This window comes from Dendrobates tinctorius, unplaced genomic scaffold (genome assembly GCF_039654945.1).
Source record: "Dendrobates tinctorius isolate UK_male_01 unplaced genomic scaffold, ASM3965494v1 ptg000319l, whole genome shotgun sequence".
NCBI classification, from domain to species: Eukaryota; Metazoa; Chordata; class Amphibia; order Anura; family Dendrobatidae; genus Dendrobates; species Dendrobates tinctorius.
Window position 1 is genome coordinate 2,228,851 of NW_027361986.1, and position 15,406 is coordinate 2,244,256.

At 43.5% G+C, this 15,406-nt stretch overlaps 1 protein-coding gene across 2 annotated transcripts in view; it reads left to right on the plus strand.

Annotated features, from left to right (window-relative positions):
• Positions 1-15,406, plus strand: part of ENDOU (endonuclease, poly(U) specific) — a 75,965-nt gene that overhangs the window by 15,013 nt on the left and 45,546 nt on the right. For both annotated transcript variants that reach the window (XM_073561425.1, XM_073561426.1), the window contains exon 2: positions 10,596-10,715. In XM_073561425.1, the coding sequence (XP_073417526.1) occupies positions 10,596-10,715 (120 nt within the window). The remainder of the gene's footprint in view (positions 1-10,595; positions 10,716-15,406) is intronic.

Here is a 15,406-nt window from a genome sequence, read left to right on the forward strand (position 1 = left end):
GTGGGCGACATAAATGTACCACTCAATTTATTTAATGTATATGGATGTAGATTTAATAAGTAACCTTTTTATGGCCTTTTCAAAATAATACTGAAAAATGTGTAAATATTTTTCTGTTATTCCTTCTGTATATACGCCCCCCTAACTGCTGTGCCCTAGGCCTTTGTCTAGGTTGGCCTTTTGGTAAATCTGACCCGGATCATCAGTATGGGATCAGTTTTGAATGGATCCCATTGCACCTCTTAACATAGAAAACTGTATTTACCAGATGTTATACAGATGACAATATGGATAAAATAATCAATAGGTTTTTCTGGATGAAAAGATAATTGTACATACTCGTGTCTGAATTTGGCTTAATCTTATTCTGCAGCCAGCAATATTAACGGAATCAAACCGTTTCAAAAATCAAATGCTGCAAAAATGTTTAATGAAACCCAACTACGAGAATGTTTTTTTTTTCTTTAGCACAAATGCATTTACCTTAAGAAAAAATCCCCTGAGAATGAGGGTATGTGCTGACGATCTGGAAGTGGCAGCGCTTTGGATGCAGCACATGTTCGCTGCGCCCAAAGTGCTGCCTCCTTTGGAACGCAGATGAATCCGCATGTGTTCATTGAACCGTGCGGATTCACCACGTCCAATACATTCTATTGGTGACATTTCTCTTGCAGAGACTAGAAAAATAGACATGCTGAGGTCTGGAAAGACGCGCCTCATGTCCGTCTCCGCGGTGAGCCTTGGGAATCTGTGGACGCATAGAGGGCATGGGATTTCTTGAAACTCCAGCCACTCTTCTGTAACATCTGGATGCTGCGGGTTGGACGGTGCACAAGAACGCAGCATTCAAACCGCAATGTTTTACTGATTGTCTGCACATATCCTTAAAGGCATAAACATGAGATAATATATTTGTGATAGTGTGCCTTTAAAATCGATTCTCTGCTTTTATGTGAGTGATAAAGGATGGCATGCCTTGTTATACTGGATCTAGTATTGTTTGTAGCCTGAATACATCAGTCTATAATTATTCCGTAATATGGCAAAAAGCAACAGAGGAGCGTAGCTGCATGTTCATTAACTAACTGTGTTCCCTGAGAAAAATGTACTGGGAAACGCACGGCTGGAGCACGCAGGCTCCCCTGCCAATCCCAGGTAGGGCGTCAGAATGTCTCATGTAAGGGCTCGCAGCCAAATCCGGAGCCGTGCCCTGAGAGGACTCGCTGACTGAGTGATGCCCTACATTGCTGCACAGATCTCCAGACGTGTCCGTCCAGCTGTTCTGGCAGATGGGGCCTGGGGTCTCCCTGTGGTTTATGCAGCAGCAGTTAGCATCCCCCCGTACACTGAGCTTTACTGTATTATCCTTGATGGTCTCCTCTGTCATATTTGACTACAATGGGCAGTGCTTCTTATGAGTGACATTTCACTTCCAGTCTTTACTTAGAACTGATAAAACGTTTTATTCACCTCTTCATAGGGATCTTCATTGCTCGTAGCGTAGAGTGATCGTTATTGTATCTAATAGGAAAAGACAGATAAGTGGCAGATGACAGATGGCCACTAATGAGTGAAGAATAGAAAACCCAACAGATCCTAATGGCACTCAGTGAATCGGAGAGAGAGTGTTTCAGAATACAGAAGCCGTGACGTTGTGCAGCCGTGTGGGATAGGTAACGTGTCAGGCACAAAGACTGTTCATAAATGCAAGAAAACTTTTCTCAGAAGAGACACACAAGCATATTAGTCAGCACTACACAAGCTTCATGGCACTCACAGGGAGGAACAATAATTATACGGGCAAAGTATCACAAGAGGATTTTTTGTGGTTAGTTTTGCCTGTGGTTATGTTACTGATGCCAATTTTTTTTAAATGTTTCATTTTTCTTATATATAAATGAGCTGCTCAGGACTATGGGCCAGACACTGATCTGCATCAGAATGTGTCTCCAGACATTATTATTAAAGGGAATCTGTCACCCTATTTTTCGCCTACCAGCTGCCGGCACCGCCATCAGGGGCTTATCTGTAATTCTGTAATGCTGTAGATAAGCCCCCGATGTAACCTGAAAGATAAGAAAAATGAGTTAGATTATACTCACCCAGGGGCATTCCTGGTCCGGTTCGGCTCCGATGGGTGTCGCGGTCCGGGTTCGGCGCCTCACATCTTCTAACGGTGACATCTTCTTTGCTGCCTGTCGTGGCTCCTGCGCAGGCGCACTGCTCTGCCTTGTTGAGGGCAAGAGTAGAATTCTGCAGTGCACAGGTGCCGAACCTCTCCCGGCTCCTGCACACTGCAGGACTCTGCTCTGCCCTCAACAGTGTGCCTGTGCCAGAGCCATGACAGGCAGCAAAGAAGAGGAAGTCACCATTAGAAGAAGGGAGGCGCCAGACCGCAACACCCATCGGACCAATACCGGACTGCCCACCCGGACTATAATGCTGTAGATAAGCCCTGATGTCGGTGCCGGCTGCTGATAGGCGAAAAATATGGTGACAGATTCCCTTTAATGAAAGCTGGCATTACCAGTGTCAGACATGTAATGACTGACAGTCTGCTCTCCTGATCTAAACTGGCTATGCCACCTTTCATTTATAACAATCTCTGGAGGCAGATTCTCAGGGAGATCAGTGTCATGTCCATACATGTTAACAGTTCATTTACATAGAAGAAAAATGTAGATTTCTCTTAAATAAGACATTGGATGTCATTTTATTCAACTTCCTATAAGCTACATGCCCTATAGACATCTTAGGAGGGTTGATCCTAATGGCAGATTCTATTTAAAGGGGCTATCTGTAACCTAACTGAATTTAATATGATCCTCTATCTATTTAATGTAAAAAAAAACTATAAAGAAAAGTGCCAGTGGACATTTTAGGCTGTTCATGAGTAGCAAATTGGAAATTGTTAAAAATTGGCTGGGGGTGACGCTGAGTCACTACTTACGGGCAAGCAATGAGACAAGGAAGGTCCGAGGTCAGATACCAGGAGGGCTTGTAGTACAGAGGGGTGAGACAAAGATGTTGTCAGGTAACAGTTCGGGGTCAAATGCCAGAATGGTTTGTCAAAACCAGGGAATACAACAAATGGATAGTCAGAGGCCAAGTCCAGGGTCAGAAACCTGAAGTCAGAGAGGGTCAAAAGCAGAAGGGATAATCCACAAGAGTAGACACAACAAAATCCAGGGTCATCAACAAGATCGAAGTCAGACTCAGAGCAAATATACACACCTAACTATAGCAAATCTACAACTGACAATCTGTTGCTTACAGCAAGCCAGTTAAATACTCTGCAAATCATTTTAGGATGGGAGGCACCTGAGGAAATGCCCGCAGTGTAAACCAGATGGAACAGCAGGGCTGTCAGTCAACACTCTGGATTAGATTGGGTGACTGGACTGTCACTCACAAAACCAACAGTCCAGCACACCACAGATTCCATAGGGTATCTGAGCTGTCACTCACAGCGTCCCTAGGCCACAGTTAGATATGAAACCGTGACACTAGGTTCAGCAAATTCCTAAAAATTGGACATATGCTTATCCCTAGAGGTGTCAGGTTAATGGGTTTTCAAATTACATTCACAAAGCTCTCAGCATATATGTAAAATGTAAATGATCTGTTGCCACCCGTTCACACCATAGTGTCCTCCATATGGCCTCCACTAGACTGCTATCTGTCGTTATCTATGTCGTGCATTGTACAATTACAGTATTCTATAGAGACATCTATTACTCTATACATGACTGAATTGCTGTGAGGAGCAATAGAATTATTCACAAATGATAAAAATAAAACAAGAGTTTATCTTTTGCTTTCTATTGAAATGTTGGGTAACTTTTCTGGACTTGAAATTAATTGGAGCAAATTTATGCACCTCCCTTCGAATTAGAATTATAAAAGAAACAAGTTAGACCGGTCGGATAACTCCGTTTCTGGGTATTTGTACTTCACAGAACCCAAAGAAATATGCAGATAATCAACATGTTTTCATTGATCTAAAGAATTCGGACCGGATTTACAGTATGGAAGGATAAATTACAACTAAATGAAACTTACTAATATACTAAACCTACAATAGTTCTCACAATGTCCTGATATCAGAAAGTGATCCTCCCTCTCTCTGTGTTGGTGATGATGTGCTTGAGGGGGGCTCTCTGCCTCAATAAGTTCAAAGCCAAGGTACCCCAAAAACTCTATCTCTGCATCAGCCGTGATGGGGAAGGGGACTGACTTAGCTAATGAATTGAGGCTGAGAGAATGTGGAGCCAATCTGTGCTGGAATTGGAAACATAAGGCCAGTTTTCATAATAAAAATCTATTAACCAGTTCAACTCCTTTGCCTGTTTTCAACTTCCTAACCAGGCCAGTTTTAACAATTCTGACCACTGTCACTTTATGAGATCATAACTCTGGAACGCTTCAATGGATAACAGTGATTCTGAGAATGTTTTCTCGTGACATATTGTACTTCATGTTAGTGGTAACATTTCTTTGATATGACTTGCATTTATTTGTGAAAAAAAGCAGAAATTTTGCGAAAATTTTGAAAATTTCGCAATTTTCAAACTTTTCATTTTTATGCCCTTAAATCAGAGAGTCATATAGCATAAAATAGTTAATACATAACATTTCCCTCATGTCTACTTTACATCAGCACAATTTTGGAACCCAAATTGTTTTTTGTTAGAAAGTTATGAGGGTTAAAAGTTGACCAGCGATTTTTCATTTTTTCAACAAAATTTACAAAACCATTCCTTTTAGGGTATGAGCACATGTTGCGGATTTGGCTGTGGATCCACAGCAGTTTTCCATGCAGTGTACAGTACCATGTAAACCTATGGAAAACCAAATCCGCTGTGCACATACTGCGGAAAATTCCGTGCAGATTTGCAGCGGTTTATTTTATGCAGCATGTCAATTCTTTGTGCGGAATCCACAGCATTTTTACACCTCTTCCATTAGAGTGTAAAAACGTAGGTGCACAAATTCTGAAGAAAATCCACAGGAAATCTGCACTAAATCCACAAGTAAAACGCAGCCAAATCCGCAATGTGTGCACATACCCTTAGGGACCACATCACATTTGAAGTCACTTTGAGGGGTCTATATGACTGAAAATGCCCAAAAGTGACACCATTCTAAAAACAGCACCACACAAGGTGCTCAACACCACATTCAAGAAGTTTTTTAACCCTTCAGGTTCTTCACAGGAGCTGAAGCAATATGGAAGGAAAAAAATGAACATTTAACTGTTTAATCACAAAAATGATCTTTTTGCTCCCATTTTTTTTATTCTCATAAGGGTAATAGGAGAAAATGGACCACAAAAGTTGTTGTGAAATTTCTCTTGAGTGCGCTGATACTCTATATGTGGGGAAAAGCTGCTGTTTGGGCGGACGGCAGGGCTCAGAAGGGAAGGAGCACCTTTTGACTCTTTGAATGCAAAATTGGCTGGAATTGAGAGCGGACGCCATGTCGCGTTTGAAAAGCCCCTGATGTGCCTAAACAGTGGAAAAACCCCACAAATGACCACATTTTGGAAACTAGACCCTTCAAGAAACTTATCTAGCTGTGTGTTGAGCACTTTCAGTCCCAAGGTGTTTCACGGAAGTTTATAACATAAAGCCATGAAAATAAAAACATCACATTTTTTTCCACAAAAATTATATTTTATCAATGATTTTTTTTATTTTCACAAGGGTAACTGATGAAAATGGACCTCTAAAGTTGTTGTGCAATTTGTCCTGAGTATGCTGATATCCCATATGTGGGGGAAAACTACTGTTTAGGTGCATGGCAGGGCTCGGAATGGAAGGAGCACCTTTTGACTTTTTGAATGTAAAATTGGCTGGAATTATGTGCCAACAGTAGAAAGCACCTACAAGTGACCCCATTTTGGAAACTAGCACCTTTAAGGAACTTATCTAGACATGTGATGATCATCATGAACCTCCAAGTGCCTCACAAAAAATTATAACGATGAGTTGTGAAAATAAAAAAAAACACATTTTTTTCCACAAAAAAGATTTTTAGCCCCGATTTTTTTATTTTCACCAGGATAACAGGAGAAAATGGATGGAAAAAGTTGTGCAATTTCTCCCGAGTACGCTGATACTCCATATGTGGAGGAAAGCCACTGTTTCGGCACACGACAGGGCTTGGAAGAGAATGAGTGACATTTTGGATTGCAGACTTTCATGGAATGGTCTGAGGGTCTCATGTCACGTTTGCAGAGCCCCTAATGTGCCTAAACAGTGGAAATGCCCTACAAGTGACCCCATTTTGGAAACTACACCCCTGAAGGAATTTATTTATAGTAATGATTATATTGCTTTTGGTTTTACTGGTGTATGAATTTATAATGTGGTGTTATGTGGAAGATGTGCCGCGTACATCAGATTATAAAAGTGTGTTGTGTCAACAGGGTATAAACTAATTTTATTAATTTGTGGACGTGTGGTACGCTTTGAAGCAATTGTTAATGAAAAGGCCTGGTTTCTCAGGGCAGATTTCACAATGGTAAGTTGTGTCCTTTCGGATACCCCTCTTATAGCATACTCTGCACCATTTTTGTAATTGTCCTGTCCTCACTGTTTGGGGAACTAGTCCTGCAAGGCTGCGAAATGTTGACCGGGGACAATACGGGCACTATCAGTTTCAGAAGTACTGGGACCCTCCCCTTCCTGAGTGCCAAACATTAGGGCCTTGGTGACTACCTTCTGAAACTGAAGGAAGGTCCCCGAACCTTTGACCTCTGTCACTGCCAACAAAGGATATATATCAGAATATTGAGATGAACTTTTGCTATTGACTAAATACTTATTTTCCACCATAATTTGCAAAATAAATCTTGCCAAATCAGGCAAGGTGATTTTCTGGATTTGTTTTCTCATTTTGACTCTCATAGTTGTGGTCTACCTATGATGTCAATTACAGGCCTCTCTCATCTTTTTAAGTGAGAGAACTTGCACAGTTGATGGCTGACTAAATATTTTTTTTCCCCACTGTATAATAAGTGGTATCACAAGCTGGAGAAGGCTATTAAGTGACATGTCTTGGAGCACAAATAACAATAATTTTGTTTTAAAATATATGAAACTTTGCAAACTGAAGTTGGTAATCTGTGGGGTTTGCGGTTCAGGGATTTATAAATTAAAAGTTCAGTTACAAAGATTATAAATCAATATCTAATATAAAATTTTACTAATTAGGTATAAAAAGTTAAAAAGGTAAAATAAAACTTACACTGTTCTACAAAAAGGGAGTGTGACATTGCGAAGTTGTCCGTTGAGTATCAGATACAGGCGTGTAGTAACTGTATCTTGTGAGCATGATAAACAACATTATACACATTTTTATGACTCAGTATATATTACGCCCCATTAGAATTGAGCAACAGTATCTCTGCTGGACAGCTGCTTCATTCATCTCTTCATGGACTGCCGTAAGAAGCTATGCACAGCCCTCGACAGTCCCATAGAGAATGAATGGAGCAGCGGTCGAGTATGTGCACTGCCAATTCATTCTAATTGAGATGTAAGTGAATCCCTCTGGAAATTGATGGGGTTCCCAGTATTCTAAAAGTTATGTCCTATTTTGTAAATAAATGATCATTTCTTCTCATTGGCCAAACCTTTTAAGTTTTGCTCCCTTGTATTAAAGGGGTTGTGCAGTTTCACTGAAAATTGGGGAACATATAATATTTACCGTACTTTTGAATGTTTCTGCCACTCCAGCACCACCTCTGCTCCTTGATGGTCTTTACTTACAGGGATGCAGGGTTACAGTTCCATCTACAACATGTGACATCTGCAGTTTCTGAGCTCAGCAGTGATGCCCAGATAGATAGCATAAGGATACTAAGTTCAGAGACTGGATGCAGTTGCCATGTATTGTAGAACGGATGTAAGTATCCCATTCCTGTCAACAAAGATTGGCATGGAGGAACAAGGAGGAAGCTCTGGAGCAGCAGAGAGGGAGCTCTAGACCGGCAGACAAGGAGCTCTTCAACAGCAGGGAGGAAGCTCTGAAGTAGCAAAAGGGAGCTTTGGAATCAACAGAGAGGGAGCTCTACAGCAGCAGGGTGGGAGCTCTGGAGCAGGAGGGAGGGAGCTTTGGAGCAGTAGACAGGGAGCTCTGGAGCAGCAGGAAGAAGCTCTGGAGCAGCAGAGATGGAGCTCTGGAGCAGCAGACAAGGAGCTCTTCAGCAGCAGGGAGGAAGCTCTGGGGCAGCAGAGAGGGAGCTCCACAGCAGCAGGGAGAAAGTTCTGGGACAGCAGAGAGGGAGCGCTACAGCAGCAGGGAGGAAACTCTAGGGCAGCAGGGAGGGAGCTCTACAGCAGCAGAGAGGGATCTCTACAGCAGCAGGGAGGGAGCTCTGAAGTAGCAGAAATGGAGCTCTACAGCATCAGGGAGGGAGCTTTGGAGGAGCATGGAGGTGTGGCGCCCCTGAGGATTCAGTTGCCACAGAGGTACTGCACTTCCTCCTGAGGTGTGGTACCCCACCATCCAGGTAGGTTGGAGGCTCCTGACCATGCTCCAACACCTGCATCCCACACAACACAGTAGTTCAGCAAAGTCACATTGCGGCTCCCTGCTTGGAGTGTAGCAGAGCACCTTTGGTGGCTCCCTGCTTGGAACACAAAACGTGCTGGGAGGCGGGTGGAGTTAGAATACATAAAATAGCGGGAAGGTTTTAGGATTTCAGGTCAGTCGGTCAGTCAGTAGGAGAGAGCGAGGAGAGAAGATCCCTGGGAGAGGGATGGAGGAAGGACGTGCTGCAGCAGACCTCAGTGACCTAGGTCTGCTGGCACGGGAAAGGAAAGAAGGAGAAAGACATTGAACAGAAACCTGATCTTCCATAAGAAGGAGAGACTAGTATGGAACAAAGGAGTAAAAGGGAACAGAGGACGTGGGTTAGGAGAGAACCCTGCCTAGAAGTTCTAAGCGCAAGGCCGGGGCCTCTTCACACCAAAGGTGCTATAAGAGGAGACGTTCAGAAAGGCACATGATGGCGGAGTGCTGGAAGGGAGCATTCCATCTGACCTGGAGGTTGACTGGGTCCCTGACCCGGAGGACACAGCACGGAGGCAAGCACCTGTGTGTACTACAGACTGTGAGTAAAGCTTTGGAACTACAAGTCCTGGTGTCCTCCAATTATTCCTGCGCTAACATACCCTGTACCACTACATCGGGGTACCAGCTTCTACACCGCCTGTGCCTCTCCTCTACCCCTACATCTACACTGCCCTGGGACTACAGCTCCACCTGTGGGAAGCTACACCATCTTGGCTGCACCACACCACCAGTCCCAGAGGGTCTGCATGCAGCATCGGCTTAACACCTCACTTGCCGAACACCACAGGTGGCGTCACAAACTATTCCATTCAAACCTCCCCCATTACTTGGGCGCCCAGGGCCACGGACCGGGTCACCGCTGCTGTGACACATCCCGCCGACACCGTTCCGGTACCGAGTACCCCACAGCCCTGGGAGGGCGACCCAGAGGAAGTTCTAGAGTGGTAGAAAAATTCAACTGGTAAAATAGTATTACAATAAATTAAAATAAAGCCATTGGAACACTAAATGGCAACTGTAGGAAAAGAGAAGTAACAATACTTCTATAAATAGAACCTTCTAATATTATATTTTTCACCTAGTGTTCAGAAAGGTTAGAGAGTAAATATGAGTTTGATTTGCTGACTATAAGTATTTTGAAAGCGGGGTAGGGTTGATGCAATGTTGAATTACAGAAGATCTGACACTATATTTTACAGTATTAAATAGATATCTTAGATCTGATGATACTTGTGTATTTACTTTGAAAGTCCACGTCAGAATGGCTGCACAGTATTACATTTATTTTATGAATAGCTAGATCTGGACTCATAAAAAAGCTCATTTTAATATTTGGCAGGGAAACTTTCATTAAGTATTATACAGCCATTCCTACATACATTTTCAAAATAAGTATTTTGGCCTCAACAGGTTTAAGAGATTTAGCTAATAAAATATACAGTTTGTGTGGTGAAAGCTTGTGACAAATCCATGTTAAACACTTAATAAAAAAAGAGTAGCTGACTATTGTATTCTATACAAAGTCATATAGTAATAATATACATTCTTTGTAGTGTACATTTGTAATATGGAAGCCCAGGGGTGACACATGATGCCATGTACTGTACAGTGCCATGTGTCAGAGGTCTCCATGGAAGGTTTTGTTGTGATGAAGTACCACTGACGAGCAGCACTGCAATCAGTATAAATGCCCCTTATTGGGCTGAGGACAGTATGGTGCTCGCTGCCACCGTCCCCAGCCATACAGAAGAGGTGCACGCAAGTCATCAGTAATAAGATCTGATTCAGTATTGGAATAAGACACAAAGCTAAGTTTTCTACCAGTGTTCTTGTCTATGGGACATCCTCCTTTCTTGGCTTCACCTCGACATTATGGTAAAAACTATTTTAAAAAATTGCAATCAGGACAAATTCCATATTTAGGAATCCCTGGATCAGTTGCTTTATGGAAATCATAATTTATGTTGTTGAACCAAACTGATATTTATTTCCTTTTGTTTCCCAATTTTAAGAATGTAAGAATTCGTGTAAAAATCGCTGCGGAGACAAGCTAGATGAGTCATACAGCTGCCAATGTAATGTGCAATGCGAGAGGTTCGGCGACTGCTGCAACGACTACTCCATCTGCTCCTGTAAGTAAAAAACCCAACACGAAATATCCATGTCTGCACTGACACTGAAGCATTGAGGGAGCCCGACACGAAATATCCATGTCTGCACTGAGACTGAGGCATGGAGGTAGCCCAACATGAAATATCCATGTCTGCACTGAGACTGAGGCATGGAGGTAGCCCGATACGAAATATCCATGTCTGCACTGACACTGAGGCATGGAGGTAGCCCAACATGAAATATCCATGTCTGCACTGATACTGAGGCATGGAGGTAGCCCGATACGAAATATCCATGTCTGCACTGACACTGAGGCATTGAGGGAGCCCGACACGAAATATCCATGTCTGCACTGACACTGAGGCATTGAGGGAGCCCGACATGAAATATCCATGTCTGCACTGACACTGAGGCATTGAGGGAGCCCGACACGAAATATCCATGTTTGCACTGAACAGAGGCATTGAGGGAGCCCGACACGAAATATCCATGTCTGCACTGATACTGAGGCATTGAGGTAGCCCAACATGAAATATCCATGTCTGCACTGACACTGAGGCATTGAGGGAGCCCAACATGAAATATCCATGTCTGCACTGACACTGAGGCATTGAGGGAGCCCGACACGAAATATCCATGTTTGCACTGAACAGAGGCATTGAGGGAGCCGAACACGAAATATCCATGTCTGCACTGATACTGAGGCATTGAGGTAGCCCAACATGAAATATCCATGTCTGCACTGACACTGAGGCATTGAGGGAGCCCAGCACAAATATTCATGTCTGCACTGACACTGAGGCATTGAGGGAGCCCGACATGAAATATCCATGTCTGCACTGACACTGAGGCATTGAGGGAGCCCGACACGAAATATCCATGTTTGCACTGAACAGAGGCATTGAGGGAGCCCGACACGAAATATCCATGTCTGCACTGATACTGAGGCATTGAGGTAGCCCAGCACAAATATTCATGTCTGCACTGACACTGAGGCATTGAGGGAGTCCGACACAAAATATCCATGTCTGCACTGAGACTGAGGCATGGAGGTAGCCCAACATGAAATATCCATGTCTGCACTGATACTGAGGCATTGAGGTAGCCCAACATGAAATATTCATGTCTGCACTGATACTGAGGCATTGAGGTAGCCCAACACAAAATATCCATGTCTGCACTGATACTGAGGCATTGAGGTAGCCAAACACAAAATATCCATGTCTGCACTGATGCCGAGACATTGAGGTAGCCCAGCACAAATATTCATGTCTGCACTGACACTGAGGCATTGAGGTAGCCCAACACGAAATATCCATGTCTGCACTGACACTGAAGCGATGAGACAGCAGTGCTGGTGTAAGGAGGATGACCACACCGCGGGTACCTGCGTGCCGGGGCCGGAACTGACAAGGCTGCGTCCCCTGTTCCCAGGGAGAAAGCTTGAGCCGGCAGGACCTTCCTCCTGTCCAAGCGTAACCAGGGGCAGCGTAGTGTGCAGAGAGGTGAGCGGCATGCCCCTTCCTACACAGAGAGCACCGGTGCCCTGACCTCCAGAGGACTGGCATCGCGACAGGCCGCACTGAGAGGGTCCCCCGCCGCCTGCACAGCGACCACTGCGCTTAGGAAAGCCGTGCACTCAGCAGCAGCATTGAGACAGCAGCGTGCGGGTACAGAGGTTGCTGGAAGGGAAGGCACAGCTTGTGGTTGAAAGGAGTTAGAGCTCCTGCATCAGAGACCGTGAGCAGTGCTGAACCGCGTCCGGCCGTGAGAGAGACAGACTGCAGAAACTGGCGAGAAGCCCACCGTGTACAGTTTGGCTCCCAGACATCGAGGTGCCAATCGCTCTGTAACAGTCAGTGCTGCGCGTGTGCCGCCTGATAAAGACCGAGACGTTAACCGGTACTGCTTCCTGAATCCCTGGGGAGGGGATATTCGTCGAGCCGCGCTTAATTTTGGCAGGACTGTGGCCTATACATTGCCGGCCACCGGAGTCTCCTTACTGAGGACTCCGCGGGACGTTTCAAAGACTGAACATTGCCAGCAGGGAATGTAATATGCATCGTCCCCTTCTTCAGGACCCCACTGGATCTACGTTGTGCCAACGGCTGTTGGTGCCATCATCCGCTCCGGGACCTATTCTGACAGGAAAATGTATGACTGATAAGTGACTACTTTGAGAACGGTTTCACTCGTTATCCCTATGTTAATTTCCCCTCAACAAAACCCCTGTATTCCCTGTTCTGCCCGTTAGTTACCTCACGTTTACCTAACTCCCTGTTTTATTAAAACCTGTTAACCCTTGATCTGCCTTCTGTCTGTCACTGCATCCTGCAGCCTGCTCACGCTGGGATGAAATGTAGACCCAACTCACACACAGGTGAACCTTGTCCCATGTTGGAGATATTAGTGTGTTACCAGACTTGGATGTAATGAAGTTAATAAGTGTTATAAAACTCATGATCATTAAGTTTTAAAGGGAATTTGTTATCAGGCGTTTGCGATGTAATCTGAAAGCAGTGTGATCTAGGAGCAGAGCCTGATTCCAGTCCTATGACGTACTGGGATAGGCTTTGATGCTTCAACTAAATCAGAGTTTTATCAGCAGGAGATTATCACTACAGGACTAAGTGTCTCGTGCCTCCTGGTCCAACCATGGCCCAGCACTGATTAACAGCTTTCTGTCAATATATGGCTACCAATCAGTGCTGTGGGCGGAGTTATACACAGCTCAGCATTCTGAGTTCTGCTACATTTGCAGGAGAGAAAACTGTGATTCCATCATAACTGCAGAACCCAGATCACTAAATGATACATCATTGAAATCAGGTTCTCTGCCCCTACATCATGCTACTGTCAGATTACATAGCAAAAACTTGCAGATAGATTCCCTTTAAAATCCCATGCTTCTATCCAGTAGAGGCTGCCCATAAGATGAAAAGTTCCAAAGGGAAATAGAGTTGACAATGACAGGTTATTGTTTGCTGCCTTATATTTATTTGCTGCAAAATTAACACTGATGAGAGTGTACAAGAAGAATTGACTTGGCAGAAGCATCAAATTCAGTTACTCAAGGAGCTGTCCTCCCTCTAGTGGACAGAAGCGGAATTACAGGAGCTCCATTTTTCTATTTTATAAACTCTAATTGTCACCTAATGTTTAAACTGATACAGTCATATGTAAAAGTTTGGGCACCCCTATTAATGTTAACCTTTTTTCTTTATAACAATTTTGGTTTTTGCAACAGGTATTTCAGTTTCATATATCTAATAACTGATGGACTCAGTTATATTTCTGGATTCAAATGAGGTTTATTGTACTAACAGAAAATGTGCAATCTGCATTTAAACAAAATTTGACCGGTGCAAAAGTATGGGCACCCTTATCATTTTCTTGATTTGAACACTCCTAACTACTTTTTACTGACTTCCTGAAGCACTAAATTGGTTTTGTAACCTCACTGAGCTTTGATCTTCATAGCCAGGTGTATCAAATCATGAGAAAAGGTATTTAAGGTGGCCACTTGCAAGTAGTTCTCCTATTTGATTCTCCTATGAAGAGTGGCATCATGGGCTCCTCAAAACAACTCTCAAATGATCTGAAAACCAAGATTATTCAACATAGCTTTTCAGGGGAAGGATACAAAAAGTTGTCTCAGAGAGTTAACCTGTCAATTTCCACTGTGAGGAACATAGTAAGGAAATGGAAGAACACAGGTACAGTTCTTGTTAAGCCCAGAAGTGGCAGGCCAAGAAAAATATCAGAAAGGCAGAGAAGAAGAATGGTGAGAACAGTCAAGGACAATCCACAGACCACCTCCAAAGACCTGCAGCATCATCTTGCTGCAGATGGTGTCACTGTGCATCGGTCAACAATACAGCGCACTTTGCACAAGGAGAAGCTGTATCGGAGAGTGATGCGAAAGAAGCCGTTTCTGCAAGCACGACACAAACAGAGTCGCCTGAGGTATGCAAAAGCACATTTGGACAAGCCAGTTACATTTTGGAAGAAGGTCCTGTGGACTGATGAAACAAAGATTGAGTTGTTTGGTCATACAATAAGGCGTTATGCATGCGCTGTATTGTTGACCGATGCACAGTGACACCATCTGCAGCAAGATGATGCTGCAGGTCTTTGGAGGTGGTCTGTGGATTGTCCTTGACTGTTCTCACCATTCTTCTTCTCTGCCTTTCTGATATTTTTCTTGGCCTGCCACTTCTGGGCTTAACAAGAACTGTACATGTGTTCTTCCATTTCCTTACTATGTTCCTCACAGTGGAAACTGACAGGTTAAATCTCTGAGACAAATTTTTGTATCCTTCCCCTGAAAAGCTATGTTGAATAATCTTTGTTTTCAGATCATTTGAGAGTTGTTTTGAGGAGCCCATGATGCCACTCTTCATAGGAGAATCAAATAGGAGAACTACTTGCAAGTGGCCACTTTAAATACCTTTTCTCATGATTTGATACACCTGGCTATGAAGTTCAAAGCTCAATGAGGTTACAAAACCAATTTAGTGCTTCAGGAAGTCAGTAAAAAGTAGTTAGGAGTGTTCAAATCAAGAAAATGATAAGGGTGCCCATACTTTTGCACCGGTCAAATTTTGTTTAAATGCAGATTGCACATTTTCTGTTAGTACAATAAACCTCATTTGAATCCAGAAATATAACTGAGTCCATCAGTTATTAGATATATAAAACTGAAATAGCT